The 24,057-nt window shown below is 35.3% G+C and overlaps 3 protein-coding genes across 5 annotated transcripts; 2 read left to right on the plus strand and 1 right to left on the minus strand.

The window, feature by feature from the left end:
* Window positions 1–2,210: 2,210 nt before the first annotated feature.
* Window positions 2,211–17,809, minus strand: LOC123870380. Of its 3 annotated transcripts, none has more exons than XM_045913664.1 (7): window positions 17,622–17,809; window positions 15,677–16,070; window positions 8,989–9,221; window positions 7,390–7,478; window positions 5,728–5,912; window positions 5,219–5,361; window positions 2,211–4,450 (listed from the first exon to the last, which is right to left on the minus strand). In XM_045913664.1, the coding sequence occupies exons 2-7, from the start codon at window positions 15,745–15,747 to the stop codon at window positions 4,272–4,274; spliced, it is 900 nt and encodes a 299-aa protein (XP_045769620.1). In that variant the 5' UTR covers window positions 15,748–16,070; window positions 17,622–17,809; the 3' UTR covers window positions 2,211–4,271. The 3 variants fall into 3 exon arrangements, with proteins under 3 accessions (XP_045769620.1, XP_045769621.1, XP_045769622.1); XM_045913665.1 differs by lacking the exon at window positions 17,622–17,809 and adding an exon at window positions 16,164–16,264; XM_045913666.1 differs by lacking the exons at window positions 15,677–16,070; window positions 17,622–17,809 and adding an exon at window positions 10,104–10,632.
* Window positions 17,810–17,958: 149 nt separating this feature from the next.
* Window positions 17,959–19,753, plus strand: LOC123870387 (HIG1 domain family member 2A, mitochondrial). Its single transcript, XM_045913673.1, has 2 exons — window positions 17,959–18,230; window positions 19,324–19,753. Exons 1-2 carry the CDS (start codon window positions 18,101–18,103, stop codon window positions 19,494–19,496), a joined length of 303 nt encoding a protein of 100 aa, XP_045769629.1. The 5' UTR covers window positions 17,959–18,100; the 3' UTR covers window positions 19,497–19,753.
* A 1,141-nt stretch (window positions 19,754–20,894) lies between these two features.
* LOC123870376 (threonine aspartase 1) lies at window positions 20,895–22,380 on the plus strand. The gene is made up of 4 exons (XM_045913660.1): window positions 20,895–21,048; window positions 21,115–21,243; window positions 21,327–22,141; window positions 22,231–22,380. Exons 1-4 carry the CDS (start codon window positions 21,021–21,023, stop codon window positions 22,372–22,374), a joined length of 1,116 nt encoding a protein of 371 aa, XP_045769616.1. The 5' UTR covers window positions 20,895–21,020; the 3' UTR covers window positions 22,375–22,380.
* The last annotated feature ends 1,677 nt before the right edge of the window (window positions 22,381–24,057 follow it).

Here is a 24,057-nt window from a genome sequence, read left to right on the forward strand (position 1 = left end):
TAGACGCTTCATTTACGAGAATTCATTCAACCGTCAACGGCCTTATCTTGCTATAATAGATATCAAACGTGTCTAGATTTCCCGCTACCACATTATTTTGGCCGTTATTAGCTGTTACGCTGTGACCAAAACTGATTTTTGTATGTAACCGCCAAAGCTCTAAAGTTGACGGATCAGTGAACGACAAAGGATAGAAAAAATATTCCGTAAGTATGCGTAACTAAATGTCGATCATTTAATTGAGAGATAAGAAAGCAACACGACGAATGACGGTAAACTAAATAAATTACAAAAATTAACAAAAAACATTTATTCAAAATAGGTAATATTGTACACCTTTTGTTTGTCCGATTTGTTAGATTTGAAAGATTATATAGTGGTGATAATTAATTACTTACGTAAACTTAAAACTAAAGCTACGAGGGTTCCAAACGCGCCCAAGTCTGAGAAGAGCCCACAACAAACTCAGCCGGGTATAATAACTTCTATCTGAATAGTGAATATCGTGCTAATTCTGCAAAGGCGTTTACAATATTCCAACTGCATCACAAGCAGACGATTTGCGAAGACTAATTAGGCACTTCGCGCCGAAATAACCTGCCGCATTAAAAATTCAGTTGCAAAGTGCAGATCCCTGTCGCTGCAGTCTGACTCTCGGATGCATTTAGCCTGTCGCGACTGGACAGGTCGGCGGCGCGATACTTTATCGTTCCTCAAATAGACCAATCAAATATACGAGTAGACGGAGAGTTCGCTGTTACTTTGTGTAGGTGCCTATTTACTTTGCTTATTGTTAAATAACCACAGAATAAATAATTACACCTTAAAGATAAGTACAGCTCAATCCACCAAGACGTAAAAAGCTACTCTTGTTTCGACGAAAGTTCAATTTAGGTCACGCAGCACAGCGCGGTAGGCCGCAAGGCGCGGTAGGTGGCAAGCGACACTATTTTGGATCGATTTTAGGAAATCGATCCAAAATAGTGTCGCTTGCTGTACAACAATGTCGCGTAGCATGTCTGATGTTCGTCATTGAATTGTGTTAGTAGGTAAGTATTATTATAAGTATACTTAGTATTTGAATAAGAAGAGTAATAGTCGTGGCTAAGCCATCCTCCGCCTATTCGAAAGGTAGGGGGTTCAATCCCGGGCACGCCCCTCTAATTTTTCGGAACGATGAGCATTTTAAGCAATTAAATATCACTCGGTGAAGGAATACATCCGGTATGCAGCCACATGTACATGAATATGAAGCCTGCCAATCCGCCCTCGGCCAGCGTGGTAGACTACGGTCAAATTTTCTCATTCTGAGGGGAAACCCGTACTCAGTAGTGGGCCGACAATGGGCTGGTCATGATGATTATGAGTATAGGTTTCAAAAACAAGTTTCTTTGTTTTTGCGGTGTTTATGCGGTGAGCTCTTACAGTATAATGGCTAAACTGAAAATAGCGACCTGTAAATGTGAAAATTGATTTTGACACATCGTGCTTTATTCGTTCCTGAGCCAGGTAGAAGCTTTTGTATAATGCAAAAGCTATTTCCGGATTTAGCGATCAGACCAGGTACCTACCTACTGAAAATAAAATAGCGTTTCAAATTAATAATATCTATCTCGAACAGGAAACGAGCGATTGACGTAATTAAAAGAGAAGAATAATACGTATTTCAGTCAATTAAACGGAATTTTGTTAAGTCTAATTTTATTCATGTAGGGTTGTCACCCATCCTATTTTTCCAAAATTATTACACAGGCGTCAGGTAAAAATAACTAACTCTACGATAGTGGATGGGATGTGTCGGTCATCGGCAGCAGTATCTATCTGGTACATTTTCCTACAGCGCAAGAAGCTAAAGGTTGACTGATACCACCAAACGCATATACCTGGTAGAGCGTTAAATCATCCACTGCAGAGGTGCAGCAGTCGCATTGATGAGTTTAATTTAAGCTCAAGTGCTTCTTGACTTCATCAAAATAAACCGCGATCATATCGATTCGTGATGGCAACAGCACGGACGTTACCATTACTCATAATCATAATACAAATTTAACTGAGGCAATAGAAGGGATTGTTTCATTCCCGTCATCTAGTTTGTTTCATATTATCATAATATTATTCATAACACATTCCAATATAAAAATTTCATCCTCTTACATAATTTTGATGCTTGGATGTCGATTGGACTAAAATAATTAAAACACCAATATTGAGAGAGAAATTAATTTATTATATAATTACTTAATTACTATGTAAGTTGTTACTGATAATATTAAACTGCTATTAGACTATTACTATTTATGGAATCACATCTGCTCATGATATTCAACACCTAAATGTCACAATACTTATATATATCATGTATTATTATATAATAAATAATATTATATAGGGATATAAAGTCATTGTTAATAAATAAATAAACAAAAACAAGACGCAAGCGCTTTACAAGACATACACAGTACGCCATTTAAGGTAACTTTTAAGTTTTACTATAAATACAGACAGAATATAAAAATACATAGATACTTACGCCTATAAAAATACAGCAATTTCATAATAAAAAATATTCACTACTTCCAACCTTGTTTTAGTTAGATAAATATCTACTTTTTAACCTTGAACTCATTACAATATGACCAACCAATATTCTCCATAAACAAGTTTAAATTAGGCAAGATGTTTAATATTATAATTATCTGATGTAAAGGTAAAAGGCGGCTGTTAAAACGTGAATTTTATGACTCTATTCAAGTTCACTACAAAATAATAATCATTTGCTTTTTTAACAAAAATGTTTCATATAAGTGCGATAATATAGTGTAAAAATCTATACAATAATAATTATTATTATTAGTAATTGATGAATACTTTGTGATAACCCTATGATATCTACAAGTTACAACTATAGATATTTATAATATTAGGAAAGTTTTTAAAACTGGAGTGGAGTTCATTTATACATAGTGTTATGAAAACAATAAAAAGAAATATTCGTTACCAATTTTGTACAAATATTTTGTCCAAACATGAATGTCAGCATAATAAATCCATAGAACAATATTATTACGAACAAGTACGAGAATAGACAACATTATACAAATGTTGTGTATTTTTATTACATTTCAATTTTTTCAAAACATTTAACAAATATTTTAACATTTTGTCATATTAAGAGATTAATATTTGTCATTTATAATATTAAAAATTCTTTATTTATTTTTAAGAGGTGAACAGGATTTATAAGCTACTATGGTGAATTGTGAACCTTATATTTAATGGAATATAGCTTAAAATCACTAGATCGTCAAGGAAAAATTGATAATTATTACTTCAGTAAAACCTCGCGTCAGCAGCTACAGCTACAAAAAAATATCATGTATAATGCATACAAAATGGGATCCCATTTTAACTCTGTGTCAACTGTCGTGCCAAAAGTACGATTCACCTTTAAAATAAGGACTAAAATCTGGTTTTGACAGGATAGTTGAAAGAGTTAAAATGACGAGTGAATTCTCATTTTGTACGGACTATACGTAAATTAAGCTTTTGACAATTATTAATTATAATAACGAGTATTTATAGGATGATATCATTTGTTTAGTTTGAACTCTAATGGAAATCACGCCCAGAAAGTTCCTATTCACTCTTCTTTTGAACAAGATCTAAGTCTTAAAATGTCTACACTATTATTTTGTGTCAGTCTATTATTTGACGTGTTTGTCTTTCCTGCCCAGTATTGACAGAGTGAACTAGAGTGAGGGAATCCTTTGGCTAATCCTGAATCGACCATTTTATATGTCAAATATTAGGCTATGGTGACGTAAGGGCTACCTGCGTCAAATGTACTAACACTTGACGCCTGCCAGTGACGTTGAACGTCGAAACTGGTTCGATTTTTAAACTCACTCTCAATAACCTCTACTAGGTTTCACAAAGTACTATGAAAATATTATATTAAGTTAATGATCATCATCCACTATACTAAAGCATTACGTTACAATTTTCTTCTTCTAGTACGTTACAACCGCTCACTTCTATTTTGCTGGCAGAAAAGATCAAATTCTGATATCGATTCCTAGTCTGTAATTTTGTGCCGTTGCCTCGCAACCTGTCATCAGTATAAAAGACACGTGATTTGAGATCCGCGCGACCGATTTAATTAATCGTATAATAATTTCAAGGACGTGACAACATACACTGACTTACTTTTAAGTTATAACTACCTACCACAAAGCTATAAGTAGAATATAAGTATTGTTAAATGTGTTACTTCACATAGAAGTCGGCGACCAGAAGTTCATTTCTCGTAGTTCTGAAGGCTTGGGGAGGATGGACGGGGAGGCTTTAACTGTCTTGGGCTGCAGGCTTTTAGACTCGTTGGAAAGCACCTTTAAATCTGCTGCTGCTTTAGGTGCAGGTCCAAGACTTTCAACGGATTCGGCGAGGGTACCTATAAAAAACGAAAATATCCGTTTAACCAATTTCTACGAAAGCTACAAAGATTGCTTGCATCCTGAGCACAGACATCGGGCTGCATTTTGTTTCCGAAGAACAAAGAGTTCCGAAGGGAATTTTAAAAACCTAAATTTCTATTTGGTTTTAAAAACCTAAATCTATTTGGTATAGAAAAAAAGAGTACTTTTTATACCGGCATATCAAAAAGTTCCCACGGGACATTGTAAAAACCAAATTCACATGGTTGTAGTCACAGACATCATCTATTGGATGCTTGGTAGCTTGCATACCAGGAACAGGCAAGAGTTCCCGCGGGATTTTTCAAAAACCTAATTGCACGCGGACAAATCTAGTTTTAAATATCTATATTTTGCTTCTAGCTTTAGCTTCACTCGGCAATCTTCGATTTGATTAGTGTTATCCCTGAACTCCTCGGAACTCAGGGATGACACCTGTCTAAATGCACTTGGAAAGTAAAACATTACTAATACACACAGGTTTTAAGCAATTCAATATCACTTGCTTTAATGGTGAAGAAAACATCGTAAGGAAATCTGCATGCTTGAGAGTTTGCCATAATGTTCTCAAAGGTGTGTGAAGTCTACCAATCCGCACTGGGTCAGCGTGGCAGACTATGGCTTAAGTCCTTCTCATTCTGAGAGCAGACCCGTTCTCAGCAGTGGGCCAGCGCGGCGATGGGTTGATCATGATGAACAGAAGTCCATCAGTTCAAACGACTGCGTATTCTGAAAATCAAGCTCACCGTGTAATCTGTTTTCAAGGGCATCTTCTTCCGCGAGCGTTGATGTGGATGCGTTTATGTCTTTCTTGAAGCCAAGAAGTGCCATAGTCAGCCACGAGCGGTTGTTAGCGTCTTCCACGGGCTCAAATGGAGACGTGAAGTAACTGTAAAGATATTATGAATGAGCAAGAGAGGATTTGAATTTTGAAAACACGTGACAAAGATAGCATAGGATAGTAACAGAGTTTTCCAGCAATCCCGCAATACATATACACAAAACTTAATTAGATTGATGAGGAATGTCTCCCTGTTGGTGCGGTCGAGCACGCACATCGTACCCGACATGCTATTTGGTGGGACGGTGGCGATGGGTTGATACTTTGATGATGATGAATATACAAGCGCGCTGCGCCGCCAACGGTCACGCCGGCTCGCACGCCTCGTCCGACAGCGTGACCACGGTGATTGCATCGACGATATCATCCCGCTTAACATTTAATGATGATAATGAATAATACAAGCGGTTTTACCGATTGTAGTTCATCTTGCGGCGCGCGGTGGGGCTGCCGGGCGGCGAGTGCGCGGGCGTGGCGGGCAGGCTGCGGCTGCCGCGCCGCGCCGCCAGCGGCCGTGCCGGCTCGCTCGCCTCGTCCGATGGCGTGGCCACGGCGAAGCCACGCGGCGAGCGCGTCGACGATATCATCTGGTTTGCCATCTACAACAATACACAAATCATTAATTAATCTACATTATCTACGTTCATATCTTTAAATCCTGATTCTGAATCCCAAAAGAGTTTCACATTATTTATGTGCAACTTTGATATGAAAAAATATATACTACAGGCACTTAACTGAGTAGGTTTCTGCGGTAGTGGAGCTGTGCGGGAGGAGTGTGATGACGAGACGCGAGAGCGTCAACTTGTGACAACTGTCACCATTCCCGCACCGCTCCACTGTGCACTAAATACTGTGAATTTGACTCCACCTAACATTCTAGAATCAGAAAAGGACGTAAAAGTCTAGGCAGGGTAGCAAGCTATTTGAAGTAGGGAAGCAAAATTTAAATTAAATTGTTTAATCAGTTACTGCTTAGATTTTATTAATCATGCAAATAGATTTGCACCTATCCGCGATTTTTTGTCATAAACTTGTTTCACTATAAATACCCTGCTGCTTGTAATATAACCGATTTAGCACTCATTGTTTTGCTTGCTTGATTATTCCGTATTCACAAAAAATAAAGGTCACGTTCTGAAAATCCGGATCTAAAGCTCGTTCTTATTATTAAACACGTACTATTATAAAAATGTTGAGCTTTTAGTTTAAAACATACAACAACAAGGAATAATACATTTTGTATTGAAATAAACACATGTGTCGGATCTTTACGGTTATTTCGATTGAAAAGATCCGGTTATTCCACTTTCATTTGATCCATCTGAGTAAAAAAAAACTTGATAAACTGATAAATTCTGATTCATAACTAAAATGAAATAAACGCGTTATGGTTTTAATTAAGTGCAATATAACGTCTCTGACAGCTAACCGACGGCTATCTAAGTGAATGTATCGCTGATTCACTACGCTCGCGCATTGGAATAGAACGATGCCCTCGGAAGTACCTTGAACAGGGACCACCTGCGAGCATTAATGGCAAGGAATCGTACTTACGTTACTTTTTATTAAATCAGGTGAAAAAGTAAAAATGTGGTGGTGCTTCTAGGTTCAAACTTTGAAAAAATTGTTGTAACCAACGGGTTGCAAAGTAGAAATGGCAAGACACATAGTTCGCACAACCGATAGACATTGGTGTCCTCAGTTGCTGAAATTAGAACCTCGCACCTGTAAGTAAGCGCAGCCATAACGGTTGGTTGGCCGGCATTCCAACCAGTGGTAGGTAGGTTATTTGACGATTCAAAAGCACTTGTAAAAAGTTTATTTGAATAAAAATCTATTCTATTCTATTCAGGCGACATTCAGCGGCGCAAGCCCGCGGCGGATATCGAAGAATGGAGATCTTACTTAAATCTCTAAATAAACTTTCAAATCTTTTTTGAAAATATTTGAATTTAAACCTTAGGGTAACTTTTTTGGGGTTTTCCTAAACATCGTCACAACATACTGGCAGAAATTAAAAAATGTAATAGGTACATATTAATCCATAGGTACAATTTCAGTTTGAGAATTTACCCTGACAACGGAGCTGCCACAAGCCGCACCTTCGCCTTTGAAGCCATCATCTGTTCCCGCTGGTTTCGCTTTTAGGTTGATGGATTTAACTGAAAAGAAAAATTATTCATTCAAGTATATAACAGTGACTTGATGGGAAAAAAATCCGATGAGTTTCCAAGAAGTCACACCATGACAGGATTGGGTGCGACTGGTTGGGAACCCACCAAAGGAAATTCATTGTTTGTTTACAAATAAATGATTTGTTTTCTTGCAATAAATGATTATTTATTTATTTACATTACATACAGTAGAATTAATGCATAGAGTAATGTATAGAAATAATATGTATATCGTTAATAGTAGTATAAAACAAAGCAAGCTAAATAATTCCATTAAAAAAATATAAAACCTTTATATTATGTTCAACAAAAGAAAAATAAAATAATAACGCTTTCCTATAAATACAGTAACAACTAATAAATAATCGACGTTAAAATTCAATTAAAGACAAATAAAAATGGTCAGATAAATTAAATTAGTAAATAATACCCGAATATGCGAAACTAATTAAATACCTACATAATCTTGCCTTTAGTTCAACAACATTTGAGTCAGACAAGTTATTCTGACCTATGTCTGCAGCGAATAAAGATACCTAGACCAAGTTACGCGACCACGAAATACGAATTTTCAGGACAGCAAAAACCCCTTGGTTTATAGTCATTCTTGGAAAAGCATTGAAAAAAATTGTAAGTACAATTAAAACTTTACTACTATACTAAACAAATAACTTTGTATTTTTATCTCCTAGCTTTTAGTTTAGCATCTGTAAAAATAATAATTAAAGTCTATTCATCATGTCGCTACCACCCGTAGGCGCACTTATTATCTTGCTTTTTTTCTGTTTTTGTTAAATAAATATTTTCTATTCTAAGAATAAAATAAAATACTATATTATTCTTATGGTTATCGTAATAAAATACGAATATAAATATTAAATCTAAGTTAGGTAGCGACACTATGTTAGTGAACAGACATTACACGTTTGCGAAGTGGTTTATTCCACAGATTACGCAACAGATTAGACTACTAATGAAATAAATTATTAGTTATTACTTAATAACATCCAAGTTGATTATTATTTAAATTAAAACAGTTGGAGTAAACAATAATATTTTTCTTCAAGATGACTGTTTCTACCACATATTATTATAATTAAAACATTTTCATAACAAAACACAGTTAGGTACCTAGTTTATTATTATTTATTTTATGTTTTATGAATTATTTATTTGCTATATTTATTTTTAAAAACAATAGTAGAATGTAGACAGGTGATTTAGAAGGTGAACTTAAACCAAACAAAAAATATACTTCTAGCACAGACTTTAGATAGATCTAAGATAGATAGATAGACAGATAGATAGATTGCACACAAAAAACACTTGTTAAGGAACACAACACAGACAGAAGAAAACAGAAAAAACAATTGTGTGCAAAGGCGGCCTTATTGCTTAGAGCAATCTCTACCAGGCAACCCTTAGGTTTATTTTTGAATGGAAGTGGAATATTGAATGACTCCTAAATACAAATTAGTTTTGTAAAATATCAAAATACCTGCTGTATTAATAGGCGCGATCCCGTGCAAAACATCTTGGCAGGGCTTGGTGTGCTTCGACCAATCCTTCTCCTTGACGACGTTGTATGTCGCCCGCAGCTCCGTTTGCTGATCGGTCGGCAACTCGTTAGCGAACTTCGGCTTTCCGAATAATACTTCAGGTTTTGGGTATCGAATGTAGAAGAAAGAGTCGTCCGGGGCTGGAGGGGACGCGGAAAACGGCTCGAATTCCCTGCAGACAAGGAACGAATGCTCGCTCTATCCCCGCGCAATCAAGTTCCCGTTGGATAAACAGAGATAGAGCAATGCTCGGTTTCGGTTTATCCAAAGATAATTTGACAGAGCAATGCTCGGTCTCTAAATATAATTTGACAGAGCATAATGTAGAGCGAGCATTCGCTAGTTTATTCTAAATCCACCTTAATATTAAAATATTAGAGACGTGCACAGACTAGAGGTGAGCGTTCAATGAACGAACTGTTTCTTTAGGCTTTCTTCTTTTTGGAATCTACACGGATAAACTAATTCAATCATGAGCCACATTGCATCGCGCTCCGTGGTCGTCAATGGTTCAAGGTTCACATCAATAAATGCGACGTGCAACGAGTGGTTCTATTCGTTCCATCAATGGGTGAACAGGAACACCATCGCACGCTGTCAACGGCCCACTACTAGCGCGGAAAGAAGTCTTCCGCGTGCAGAACACTGCACGCGATTTTTCGTTAGATTTGGCCATGGCCTTAAAAAAGATAACTTTAATTTACTTTTCCTACTTGCTCTGAACACCTATTAAGGGTACCTACTTGCATATTTGGTATTAGTAAAAAAATGTTGTCTGTAATACAAAACCTAGTCATTATTAAAAACTACGTAGGTTAAAGCAAATTAAAAACATGATAAATATTCCTAATGTAGTCATGTAATCATTATTATCATTATGGCTTGTTCAGTAAAACACAATCTCAAAACAAAAATGACAGGTGTAAATGTATTGCTATGCTTTTCATAATGCTCCCTGTGAAAAAAGATAACACCAGATTTAGACCACTCAATTTAGTTTAGAGATTGTGTACAACAGAGTTAGCTATGTTACCAAAATACAGAACATACTCACTCGAAGAAGTTATTTAAATTGTTGAATTGGGCCAAAATATTTCTTTTCTTCATCATCTTCAGAGAATTACCTAATTCTTTATATTTTATTATATCAAAAGTCAAAAATTGGTTCCTAGCCTGATGTCACTAGGGAGATAATGCTGTTAAAAATTATCAGTCAACTAAAAACAATTAACACGATCGACATCTACTTATACCGCGAAAACAGTGTGTTATGCTTAGTGTAATCTTATCATGATAATATGTAAATTAAACAAAAATAACACGTGACGTCACAAGCAAAGGACCAATAGCAACAGGCCGTACGCACACTCCCCCCTGTAGCGGTAAAACAAGACTAGGTATGACAACATTCAGTTCAACAAAATACGAGTAGCACATGCGCGTTGGTTTTAGAGGTCAAAGACAGGAGTTGTTAACTTTTACAGACGTATTATATTATAGGTAGATAGTTATAATATGCTGCCATAAGAACTTCGTAGTGAAAAACCTTGGCAGACAACTGATCACGCGCCAAGTGCGTCTACACTAAATACTATAGCTGCGGCAAGAGTTAGGTACTTTATTATAGCTAAAAATAACACAATTGGCATTCGTACAAGAATATCTTTTAACTTTCTCGCTCACATTGATATTAACTGCTGCAAAATTCTATGAGGAACTAGAAACGCTTCCCTGATTTTGTACTTGCCCTTCTTCGTTATTACCATACTATTCATCACACTAATATTATAAAGGAGAAAGTTTGTATGTATGTGTGTGTGTGTGTGTGTGTGTGTGTGTGTATGTTTGTTACTCCTTCACGCAAAAACTACTGGACGGATTGGGCTGAAATTTAGAATGGAGATAGATTATATCCTGGATTAGCACATAGGCTACTTTTTATCCCGGAAAATCAAAGAGTTCCCACGGGAATTTTAAAAAACCTACATCCACGCGAATGAAGTCGCGGGTATCAGCTAGTATTGAATATGGCAAAATTTGAGATAGGGGCTATCTCAAATTTTGTCACAAAAATGGTCTAAAACTGACCACTTTGATGGCCCCCCATTTCCTTACCTCAAAAGGAAAATCGGAACCCTTATAGAATTTTACCTTGTTGTCAAAAAAAATGAATTTCTAAATCAATATTTGGTTCTGGGTCAACGTTTTACACCAAATACCAAAATTTCAGATTTGTGTCTCATTTCGTTTACCAGCTAGAGGCCTGTGACCGGCGGACAGACAGATGGACCAGACCACAGACAACAGAGTGACATTAATAGGGCTCCATTTTTACCATTTGGATACGGAACCCTAAAAATGGCTCACTTCAATTCGCTGCTAACATGATCCACCCTCAGGGGCCAGGGCGATTAAAGACGATAAGAGATGATGGGAAATCCCATCGGACATACGGCTTAAGTAGAAGAACGAGAAACCGTAGGATATTTTCGGGGAACAGATTTTCCGTATAGTTCACAACATAACACGTCATAATTCATAATAATCGTAAGCATAACATTTCACAACTTTGTCCAAGAAATTAAGTTACACACCGAAAACAAAAAAGTTTACAGAAGCCATAAGAAAACGTGATACTCTATTTTTATAGAATTATTCAGTGACTGAAGTTTACATATCTACGTCAGTCATGATAATATTTACACGATAGTTATCGAACCCACGTAAATACAATAGCAAAATAATACAAAAGAGTACACAAATCTCTAAATATAAATACGAATAAGTATTTGTATACGAATTTAAAAAATATATAGGTAGAAGAACTTGTACCACTAAATAGATTGATAAACCACCTACTAGGCGCGGTTCAAGGGCAGCATTATTTTTACTTGATTCTAATGCCAAGTTTTTACATTACAAAATCATCATGACATTAATTTCATAAGCAATTTCACGTGTAAACGTCTAAAGCGGAATTTAAAAGTGTAATTTTAATGAAATTAATGTAAAACTAATTTCGTGCCACTAATTTCTTAATGTAAATTCCGCTTAATTTCGTGCGTATTGAAACTAGTTACCTGATATTGATCGCAACATCCATGAAAGTATTTTCGTAATGTAAATTCCGCTTAACTATACTTTCGCATGCTTGGTTATCGAAAACACCTATCACGATTTTGTTCAAAACACGTCTCACGACTCATCGCTTAATATAAGAGATAAAAGTATGTTTTCGGCATTAGTATACATTCTAAAATTTTAAAGTCTACACAGTACATCTTTAATAGCCCCTCATCATTTGAGCGTGAAGTTATTGGTCATGTTTGAGCATGTAACTTGGTGGTCACGGTCAGTATCATTCTTTTGACAGATTCATAGAACTTTGATAGAACACGATTTTTATTTGGACTAGAATAAAATAGAAATATATGTTTTTTATTCAAATAAAATTTACTTCTTCTAACACTGGTTTGAAATGCCTTTATTACCGAGAAAAACCAGCAAGAAACTCGGCGGTTGCTCTTTTCAAAGATTCGATTTACAATAATGTCCTTAAAGGCAAGTCTAAAATTGATTCCAGAATCTAATTATATATAAAAGGAAAAGGTGACTGACTGACTGATGTATCAGCTCAAACTACTGGATGGCCGAGTCCCGAGGGCGAGCGCAGGAGTCGCAAGCCTATTGCGGTCTCTAGTTTGCCTATCATATTGTAAATCACCAATTTTCTTGTATATTTTGTCTTACGAAAATGATATTGTTGTAAGTAAATATTAGACCAAGTGGCAAAATTTAATTAATGAACCGATAGAAAGGTTCAAATCCTTATCGTGCGCGATTATCTGATGATAAATTGAAGTGCCACTTGACAGCATGCATGCATGCACGTGACAATGTTTTTGTTTCATCAGTTCATGTCAATATCAGGTTATCTATCGTCACTTGTTGGATAACAACATTACTTATCCATTACTACTACTAAGTACTAAGTAACAAATCTCTGTACCTGCAGCACAACAAATCAACCGATCAAAATTACTTGGGTAAGTAGGTATCAAGTTCCACTTTCAATCTCCTTTTCCAAACAAACATTTACTAACAAACTTAGATCTGTCTTAAATAAAAGAGATGTCTTTGAGTTGGCAGATTAATTTTAACCAAATAACTATATAATTTTGCCTTATTTTTATATTAAGTCATAAATGTAAAATTATAAGCTGTGTTTATACAAATAAATAAATAAAATAAATATTTTTTTCCGAGCAACGGAACCCTCAGTGGGAGGATCTGACTCGCACTTGGCCGGTATTTTATTGTAAGTATAAACTTGACTAGTACCAATAAATCACTGAACATAATAATAAAATATGTACCTATTACTTTGCATATTCTGATGTTTTTATTTACGTTTTTTGGTTTTCTAAAAACCGCAAACTTAAGAGTGCCAAAGAATCTCCTGCACGGCCTAAGACGACCCTGGATCGACGTCATAAGCATTTAAAATGCCTTCTACTTCTAAGAATAGTGATAAAGATAAGATAGTAAGGTTTCACCATACATATATGTAATAACATTATGATGTTGAATGTTACGTTATGCTTATGAATCGTTACCCATATTATAAATGTGAAAGTGTGTCTGTTTATTAGTTTGTGAATCCGGAGTAACGGATTATCGTAGATTCTTTGTGTAGGTAAAGACCTGAAGATATTTGCTACTTTTTATCCTGGAAAAGCAAAGAGTACCCACGAGATATTTAAAAACCTAAATCTAAGCGGACGAAGTCGTAGGCGTCACCTAGTAAGTACTTTATATAATATTATGGCAGCGCTTATATAAATATGACCTCTGCTGACGTCATCACTCATCCGCATTTCCATGGGCGCATCGACTGACGTCTAGTGCATTTTAACCCCCGACCCAAAAAGAGGGGTGTTATAAGTTTGACGTGTGTATCTGTGTAAATTCATGCAGACCATCCCAATCAGCAGATTTTTAGTGTCACATCTACGACTGTCAGTTTCATGCTTGCGGAGTTATGGCTGAGGGATGTTGCACAGAACCAGAAGTATGTTTGCAAAGTAGTAATCAGATGTCCTTAGTGGAGCATCGACACCTTATTGGTAGCCGGTAGGATGAGTGGTGAATAAAAGATCAAGATCCAGAAGGGTTATGATCAGCTATATAGGGGTTCCTAATTGGTTGTTACCAGTTGATTGAAGTTATATTATACCAAGACATAATAATTATGGGCATTGGGCACACATCTCGACGCGATGAGTGATACGTTATCCTAACCACTCCAAATGGTGGACATTAAAAGTGGATCACTACTTCCGCGGAAGAATTATGCTGTTAGCATATAGTCCACCAACCTACGTGGTCAAAGAGACTGGTGTCTACTACGACATGGAACTAAATATCAGGTTGTTGATTCAACTATTTCTTCTGAATTAGAATAAACCCATGATAATTTGCAAGTGCGTGTATTTACTACAGAAAGACGAAACGTGACTTCAGCCGAATTGACGTCTTTAACAATTAGCACAACAAAGGTAGCTACTCCTAGATGACGTTTTAATGTTAAACATTACTGTGTGCATACATAAAGATTGGCGCCGTTTCGAAATATTTCAATCGACCAATTACTAAACAACTTTAAGACCACACCCGCAAAGGAGGTTGGCCTCGCGTTTTATCTGAGGTAAGTAGATTGGATTACAAAATCTAAAAAACCTGCCGAGTGGTTGGTTTTTGTATGAGCGGCCACATACAAAAATTGGATGCTTACTAATTTTAACTAAATAATTTAGACTAGATGTAGATTGTAGTCAATAATCACTTACTAAATTTTTCAGGGTTTAAGAAACCTGTTGGAATTTGTCATAAACTTTTCTTAGTGAAACCATTTATGTTTTAGAGTGAACCTGCACGCAAAATCTCAAGACAGACCTTAATAAAATAGTAAAATGATAACATTAATGTCACATGAAAATCCATGAAAACCAGATTTATGAAAATAATATGTGATTAGTTGATTACTGTGTCTGTCATATTTTTGATATCCATCAATGCAGATAAAGTAGCAGGTAATAGCAAGTTAATCAATAAAACCTTCCTTTTAATATCGTGATTGTGACTGATAATAAATAATAATCAGTAAAACTTTCCAATTAATATTATGACTAATAACTATATTTCCAATCATCTATGAATGCATTTAGTTCTGACCTGGAGAATACTCACATAAGGAAAAGTTACAATAGTACATAATACAATACAATGATATGAAAAAGTCTTACTTAAAGTACTTTTTTTAATATTATTAGTTCTGTGTTTTGAAAAAATTTCCTTGAAAAGATTCCATGTTTTGATAGGGTTATTAGGATCATCGCCCACGGCGACTATTTGTAGTGATACAGACGCGCCTGTCTTGGACGCGATTTTAAATAGTGATATTACCGACTACCGATAGTGGGCAAACGTAGATGGACCAATATGGCAGCAAAGTAAAGTTATTATTTACAACTTTTATGCTGCTGTATCACTACTGTATCATTGCAAAAAGTCGCGGTGGGCAATCTCCTTTACATTCTTGCTTTAATAACATAATTTAACACTTACCTGGTTGGTTTAGATTTCATCCAAACAGGAAGTGTAAATCCATCCTTTAACTCCGGATCACTAGAAGCCATCTTGTCTTGTCTTGTATAAAATCCAATAACAAATTTGTATTTTAAAATGAAGAATAAGATTGAATTGAATGTGAATAGTGATTACTGAAGCAGTTGTAATGAAATACTAAACAAAGTGATACTAAGGTGAGCTTTATCTTGAGCAGACTGATAAGGGGAATATTATTGCCAACATGAAGAATTTACACAACAAAAATTAGGAGATTTTGATTTTGATTATGAAGGCAACTTTTAAAAATTACTAGCTTAAAATTAAAAATTATATAAGTAGATAAAACTGCTCAAGACACACTTGACTTGAAACTCAGCATTGACAGAGGCATCTGGAACAATAATAATATTAAATATTTTAACAGCTAATCAACTGAAATGAAAATGTCTGTATTTGAAAGTAAAAGCATTTGATTTTTCTATACCTACTACAGTGAAACAAAAACCAATAAACCATTTTGGCATTCAAAACTACATTTATTTTTTCTCTCCTCATAGTATTCATTCGAATTGATAGTATATGACTAGAAAAGTGCTTAAAATATAGTAAAACAAAACCCGAGCAAAGCAAACATAAATAGCCTCCTGCTTCTGCATGAATTTGTCAACATCTGTCAAGTGGCCATTTCACATTCACAGCAATGAATGGTGAAGATAACATGTCAAACAATAATTTTTGTAGGCCAAATCAGCTTCAAAAAACCAGTGAAGTGCAAGTTGGACTCACACATGAAGGATTTGTACAAGAAATAACACTTTTTTTTAAATTATATAACCACAAATTCAGTTTTTGGAGTTTTACTTGTGTAGACATCGCTACATGCCAAATCCTTTACAAACCCATAGAATGTGAGCATAGATGTTTCTTGATTCGAAACTTTTCAATTTATTGTGAAAATAATCTTTGAACTGAATTGATAGGACTAAAATAATTTTCAATATTTTTCTACAGAGAATGTTGTGAAAGTGTAAATTACAGCAAATTGGAATGGAACAATGTGAAAGTTTAATTATTTAGTGATAATAATTTTAATAATATTATTTACTATCATTTTATTAATGACAAGTTGATGCCCCAACGTTGTCCCCGTGGACTTAGGCTTTTAAAAATCCCATAGGAACTATGATTTTCAGAAATAAAATGAAGCAAGGTTATAAAAATAAAAACAGCCATTACTCTTCACATCTTTAGCTGTATCCATAAAAAAATCACATAACATGTTGCTCTGCTGCAGTGTGACTGAAGGACAAACAAACACAGTTTTTGCATGTATACATAGATATGTATGTATATAAGTAGGTACAGAGTGATTATTTGCTATGACATTCAAAACAACCATGCACTGTTAAGCTACATAATATTCTATCAGTCAGGAAAGTAATTTATCGGTCAGGGAAGTTGCACTGCAGGCAACTCAAAAAAATTTGTTGAATCTATGAATAGTGAGTGACTTGATAGCATAGCATACAAAGGCAAGGTCGATTAGATGCATTGTTTTACAAATTTAGTACCAGTAAGTTTTCTTAACAAAGCAGTTTGTTATCGATGAACTAAATAATAATGCAAGATCAGTGCGAAATTGGCCGTTCTAATGCGCCATTTTAAAGTGCTCACAAGGATGTACTCATAGTGCCCTTGAAAGTCTGTGTTACTATCTATCTCATGTATTTAATAAACTAATTATTCGTTGCAAAATAGTAGATAGTACATAACACTGCAATTCAATTATATTGCCATATAAATAGACATAATGAGAACTTTATGAATGAGAACAGCATCTCAAAAGCAAAACAAAAACACGTGAATAGTTCCAGTCATAAAACCCCCGTAAAATTAAATAGTGGAAATAATGTGATTGAATATCGAAATCCAAGTAACTTACTGTTTTGAAAACAATAAAATCATTAGTAAAAACCATTTTAGAAAAGTTTTCTAACACCACGATTACACGTCAAAGCACAGACTAACATACTAACAAAAGTCAAAAATGGTCTCTGTGGCCCATGAAAAGGACTCTACCTCCATCTCACTCTCACTACCACAGACCGTTTTAATGCCATGCTGCAAAGAGCTGATTCTTGGATGAATGAATATCTCTATGACCCTATGACCTCATTTTTTGACTGTGGTCAAAGAGTATGTATATAGATACCTATTTTTTTTTACTTCGTTTGTCGTTTTGACTTTTGCGGCACAGAGTAGGTACATTATGTTTTGTAGTTTGTTTGTGGTCGTTATCAAAGAGAATATAAATTATTCACTGGTCATTATTTTTTATGTGATTAAAATCAATACGCAATTTATTTTTTGGAACAGCCAGTAGTTAAATAAATATTACATAAAACATTAGGAAATTGAATAATGGCAAACGACGAACCAACGGACCTTGATTGGCTGCAATTGCGCCGTGATATGGGTCCAGTGCACCGTGTCGAAACTACGAAAGAAAAATTTATCAGAAAATTTAGCGAGAATCCTTTTGTACCTATAGGTAATTTAAATTTTCACTAGGCATACATGAATGAATTTTGTATTTCCTTTGAAAACTTGTAAAACTTAATATATCATCCATATTAATATTTTAAATGTGAAAGTTACTCTGTCTCTTATATTTTCTTTCACGCCAATTTCATGCATAATCCACTGAACCAATTTTGACAAAATTTAGCTCAGACCATCCTTGAAGGACATAGGATAATCTTTATGCCAGATAATCAAAGAGCTCACACTGGAGTTTGAATAAAAATAAATCCATGCAATGAAGAGATATCTAATGTCTGTCAGCTAGTTTCCTTTAGAGGACAAGTAACTAGTAAGCCAGTGATAGTTATAATTTTTAGAATATGTTGATAGATCTAAAGCAAGTAATCACTGGCACAAGTAAGTAGTTACTCATAACAGGCCAATAAGTCTGTTTTGAGTAATAAAAATAAATGCCCCCAATACCAAGTACCTACCTAGTAGCCAGATCTGGCTGCTATTGTTTGCAACCAATGCTTCTGCTTATCTGTATTGTGCTCCTGCCCATGTTATCTCAAAATTTTAATTGTTATTTGTTTTATATTGATAATGATAACAAAGAATATTATATAGGTACTTATATTCATTAATAGATTTCAATGTGCCAGCTGCACAAATCTATCAAATTAGAACTTTCCTTCAAATTTTGTAGTGAAAGCCCCCTTTCATGTTTGTTTTCATTGCTTGGACTGTGTATGCATGAAAGATTTCCACACATTCTAAAATATATTTGAATACTTAGATGAAATTTAAAATTTCCTTCCCCAAATGTCTCCAAAGATTGTAAGCGAAAAATCTAAAATAAATTACTTATTAGCTAAACATTACAGGAAAAATAAATAAATCAAATAGTTTTTTAAAGAAATCAGCAATAAAATTTTACAAACTTAGTTTCACAGTTCCAAATAAAGGAGGTTTGTTTTTGAGCCAGTTCATTTAAGCAAATACCTAACTTTTATTATTAAAACTTTCTTTTCAAGCCTTGGTGGCTGAATCTGACTCACTATGGCCATGTCTTTTAATTTTTATAATAGTGGGAAAGTTTAATTGTTCCTTTGTTTCAGGTTGCCTTGCAACTGCTGGAGCATTGTCGTATGGTTTATGGTGTTTTCGTACAAAAAGATCAAAATTATCACAGAAGATGATGCGTGTTCGTATTGTGGCACAAGGATTTACCATAGCTGCCCTCGTTGTAGGTGTTGTCATGGGTGCTGGGAAATCTCTTAAAAATAATTAATTTTGTTTTAATGTACTAGATTTGTAAATGTGAAAGAGTGTCTGTCTGCTATATTTTCATGCCCCATCTGTTTTTAACCGATTAAGATGTTTTAGTTCAGGGAAACGGACATACTCATAGGCTACTTTGTATCCCAGAAAATCATGAGTGTCTTAGCGGATTCACGGACATAATCTAGTTAAAATAGGTATATAATATAAGGAGAAAAATGTTATGTAAAGTATTTTAATAGAATAAAATACCTATTTCAGATAGAATTTGTATTATTTTATTAGCCATGGCCTGCCCAGCCTACTGATTCACTAATTCAGCGTCTTAACACTGAATGATAGCCACCAAGCTCATTTGACATTAATTATTATCTGTAATCCACTGGTTTTCTATGAAAAAATATTTTAATATCGCTAGGTGAGGCAGCAATGCAGAGCCATCAACTAACCAATGTCAAATGAACTCAGTGAAATTGAACTTCGAGAGGTTTTTAGGCGGCAGGAGTCTGACAAAACCACTGCTCCCCAAAGCTGATGGTATCCATCACATATCCATGATATATGATTTTCCTCACAAAAACAAAAGGGTCTGCTGCATCTGCTGTCATATAAATTTTGGGGCTTCCATACTTTTTTTTAAATTACCTACCGCGCTTTTCCAGTGTATCTTCGTTAGCCAGACACACCATTAAAACCTAATAAATCATTGATTAAAACTAATGTTAATTTGATTATCAATTAATTAACATTAATTTTTAAAGTATGTTTTGTGAAATGTATATAGTTAACCCATAGGTAACCACAGCAAACAACTGCACATGAATAGCCGGCTTTATAATCTATTCACATTATAAAAAAGTGTGAGATAATATAGGTACACTCTCGCCGAGACCCAAGAGTTTTTAAATATTTTGGTTTTGGGCTCAAAAAGGCTAGAATCCAGAACAGTAAAGCCAGTTCATAGCCAGTTCAAAAACAAAATTCAGTTTTGGATTTTTTTAATGGTTTTATTTACAGCTCTGACCTGTAGCTTTTTTTAGTCTTCATTTTTGCATAGTTTGTAGTTTGGTGGTTGGACTTCGTCTGTGATGGCGTTTGCTGGCGCGCGTGCTGTGCTTGTTTGGAGTGTTTTTTTTTTTGTTAGGCGTGGCTGGTTTTTGTGTTAGTTGGTGTTTTTTGGTGGTGGAACTGACTGGGAAGCGCTCTAAAGGGACGCCGCGCGTATGTCGGCGGGCGCCGGCGTAGACGGAGTCCATACTTGTATAAATTCAATAACTTGAAAATATCACAAACTTGACATTGGCTAATCAGAGTAAAGCCAGATTTAAAGAAAAAAAAAAAAGTTTGGTGGTTGGTTGGTCACAGACCAATAACATATGAGTTTAGTTGTCTTTAGTAGTACAAGTATTCTGTGGTCTTGTCTGTGTTTGTTTTGATTGAAAAAATTGGGTTTCGCTGCATAAACTTTATTTCAAATAAATGATAAATGATTATACCAAGATTTCTGAATGTAATGAAGCCATAGATCGCAGCGATGAATGGATTCATAGCTGTCCACTGCGGTAAGTTAAGCTCAAATGTTGCATTTCATCAATCTCTTGGCATACCTATTTCTCATTCTATTTTAGGGGCTGGATTTCACAGTGATTCTTTAAGAAAGGATTACCAAAAAACTTGCTATGCCGCATGCAGAAGAGCTGCCGAAGCGCTATCACAAGGTGGAAATGCTGTTGATGCTGTAGAGAAGGCTATAATCGGTTTGTACACATCATTTTTTTTTAAATTCATTACCTATGTGAAATTTCTAGCACACACATAAAACCAGTTATTTATGTTGCAGAGTTGGAAAATAGCCCTTTAACAAATGCTGGATATGGATCAAATCTAAGTTGGGATGGATTAGTAGAATGTGATGCATCAATTATGAATGGGCAAACTTTACACTTCGGTGCATGCGGAGCTGTTTCAAATGTGTGGAACCCAATCACACTCGCCAAACAACTTTGCATTAAACAATGCGAGAGTCTTTCTTTAGGAAGAGTGCCACCCTGTATACTGACAGGCCAAGGAGCAAAAACATGGGCAGAAAGGATGGGCTTACAAATTGTTGATGACCAGAAAATGGTATCAAGTCGAGCATTTCGTAATTATAAACATTGTAAACGGAAGTTGAAGAGATATTCTGTTCAAAACGATTTAACGTTTAGTCCTTTAGATACTGTAGGAGCAATTTGTGTAGATTCAAATGGTGTAGTAGCATCCGGAGCGAGCTCAGGCGGGGTGTCCCTAAAACATGAGGGCAGGGTAGGACAGGCAGCTTCCTTTGGAAGTGGAGTGTGGGCTGTGATGAGCAGAGATGGTATCAAGCCCTCTATTGCAGCCTGCACTTCAGGATGTGGTGAACATCTCATTAGAACTCAGTTGGCCAAAAATTCTGCAGAAAGCTTACAAGAATCATCTCCAACATTGGGTCTCAATAAATGCTTGAAGGAAAAGTTTTTAGAGTCACCTTTTCTGTGGGACATCCCAGAGAGACTTGGGGGTTCTTTAGCTCTCACTTTTAATCCCCAAGTTGGAGAAGGAGAACTTCTTTGGGGTCACACCACTAAGACAATGTGCCTTGGGTTCATGTCTACAGAGATTGCTAAACCAAAGGTTGGTATATTGAATATTACTTTTAAATTGGTAGAGAACTTTTAAGACCTTGCCATGTGCTATATTAATTCATCTTTCATTTTTTTCAGTGTGTAATTTCTTATCTGCCGCCTAAAGCAGAAGTTGGTCAAAAAGCAGTTGTATCTGGTGTGCCATTCAAAGTTTCTATGCAACCAATACCAGTATTACAGTGGGAAGTCACCACTGATCTAAATTTAAATGGATCTCTTTGACAATATTAAGTGTTTTAGGTTTAACTATCGTGAGTGATTTCCATTATAAATATAGCTTATCATATGAGTCCATATTTTCACATGGACTCAGCTTGTGATGTGCTACAGTTGAGACTGCTCTCGGGCCGCGACCCTCACTGACTGCTGTAAGGGGAAATGGTTGTAGATCATCTCCCAACAGTTTCTGCATATGTTTATTACTGGCTCCATCAACGTAATCCAGGCATGCAGAGCTAATGTCCTCCGTCCCATGAATGATGACATTGTCTTAGCGTTAAAAACATGTGAGTACGACCAGGATAAGCTATATTTTTACTTTTTTAAAGTATCTTATTTTTTATCCTTAATTATTCTTTCATTAGGTAATGGACATAACTATGATTCCTTAAAAATGTATTATTAGGATATACTATTTCTATAACTATGGGTATATCTATATCTACACTATTATATAAAGTAAAGTTTGTAAGTTTGTTTGTACAGGGTAATCTCTGGGACTACTAAACCAATTTTGAAAATTCTTTCACCAGTAGAAAGCTACATTATTCCTAACGTAGGCTAGTAACAGGCTATATTTTATTTTCAAATATATTTTATTATACAAATAAAATAGTTGGTTCTCAACTATTTAATTTAGACCAAAGTTGCCCTTTGTATGATTTAATTTAGAATATTATTTTAAGAGATATCACCAATAAAATAATGACGGCAGTCCATGCATGAAGCGCGATTGCGCGCATTATAGTGTACTATGTTTTTCGATAAGTAGTTTATTATATTATGGGATGAATGTACCATGAGCCATAGAGTACATGTACAGGTTGTGGAAAGAATCTTAAAGGATCTCAGAAGCTCCGCGTCGTCATGGGTGGTATTATTTTTGTACCTATTTGATGGAGATTTCCGACACACACTCCAGTGTCATCTAACGCGTGAAGATAATATCATTTCACAACAAGTGTAAATTAAAAATTTATAACACCCCCGACGATCCAAAGTATTTGAGATTTCCAAAACATCATTTTCAAATAAATAATTATGTATTTAGGCAACGTCCATCTTGACAGCTTGACATTTGTCTATTGACATAATATTATGAACCTAACGGTTATCTAACCTTCTTTTCTACAAGAAAACTAGAAAAGAGCTGATAACTCTTAAACGGCTGAACCAATTTTTTTAGATTATAGCTAAGAACACTCTCGATCAAGCCACCTTTCAAACAAAAAAAACTAAATTAAAATCGGTTCATTCATTTAGGCGCTACGATGCCACAGACAGATACACAGATACACAGACACACAGATACACACGTCAAACTTATAACACCCCTCTTTTTGGGTCGGGGGTTAATAAAATAAAATAAATTGCACCCGTGCGAAGCTGGGGCGGGTCGCTAATAAGACATAAGTATTGACAACACTTCATGAATTAATTAAATAGTTACCAAAATTATAAAAATCGAATAGTAGGAAGCCAGTAGAGGCACAAAAGATGCAATAATTTTCATATTTTATTTTTAACCCCCGACCCAAAGAGAGGGGTGTTATAAGTTTCACGTGTGTATCTGTGTATCTGTGTATCTGTGTGTCTGTGTATGTGTATCTGTCTGTGGCATCGTAGCGCCTAAACGAATGAACCGATTTTAATTTAGTTTTTTTTGTTTGAAAGGTGGCTTGATCG

This window comes from Maniola jurtina, chromosome 12 (assembly GCF_905333055.1).
Source record: "Maniola jurtina chromosome 12, ilManJurt1.1, whole genome shotgun sequence".
Taxonomy (NCBI): domain Eukaryota; kingdom Metazoa; phylum Arthropoda; class Insecta; order Lepidoptera; family Nymphalidae; genus Maniola; species Maniola jurtina.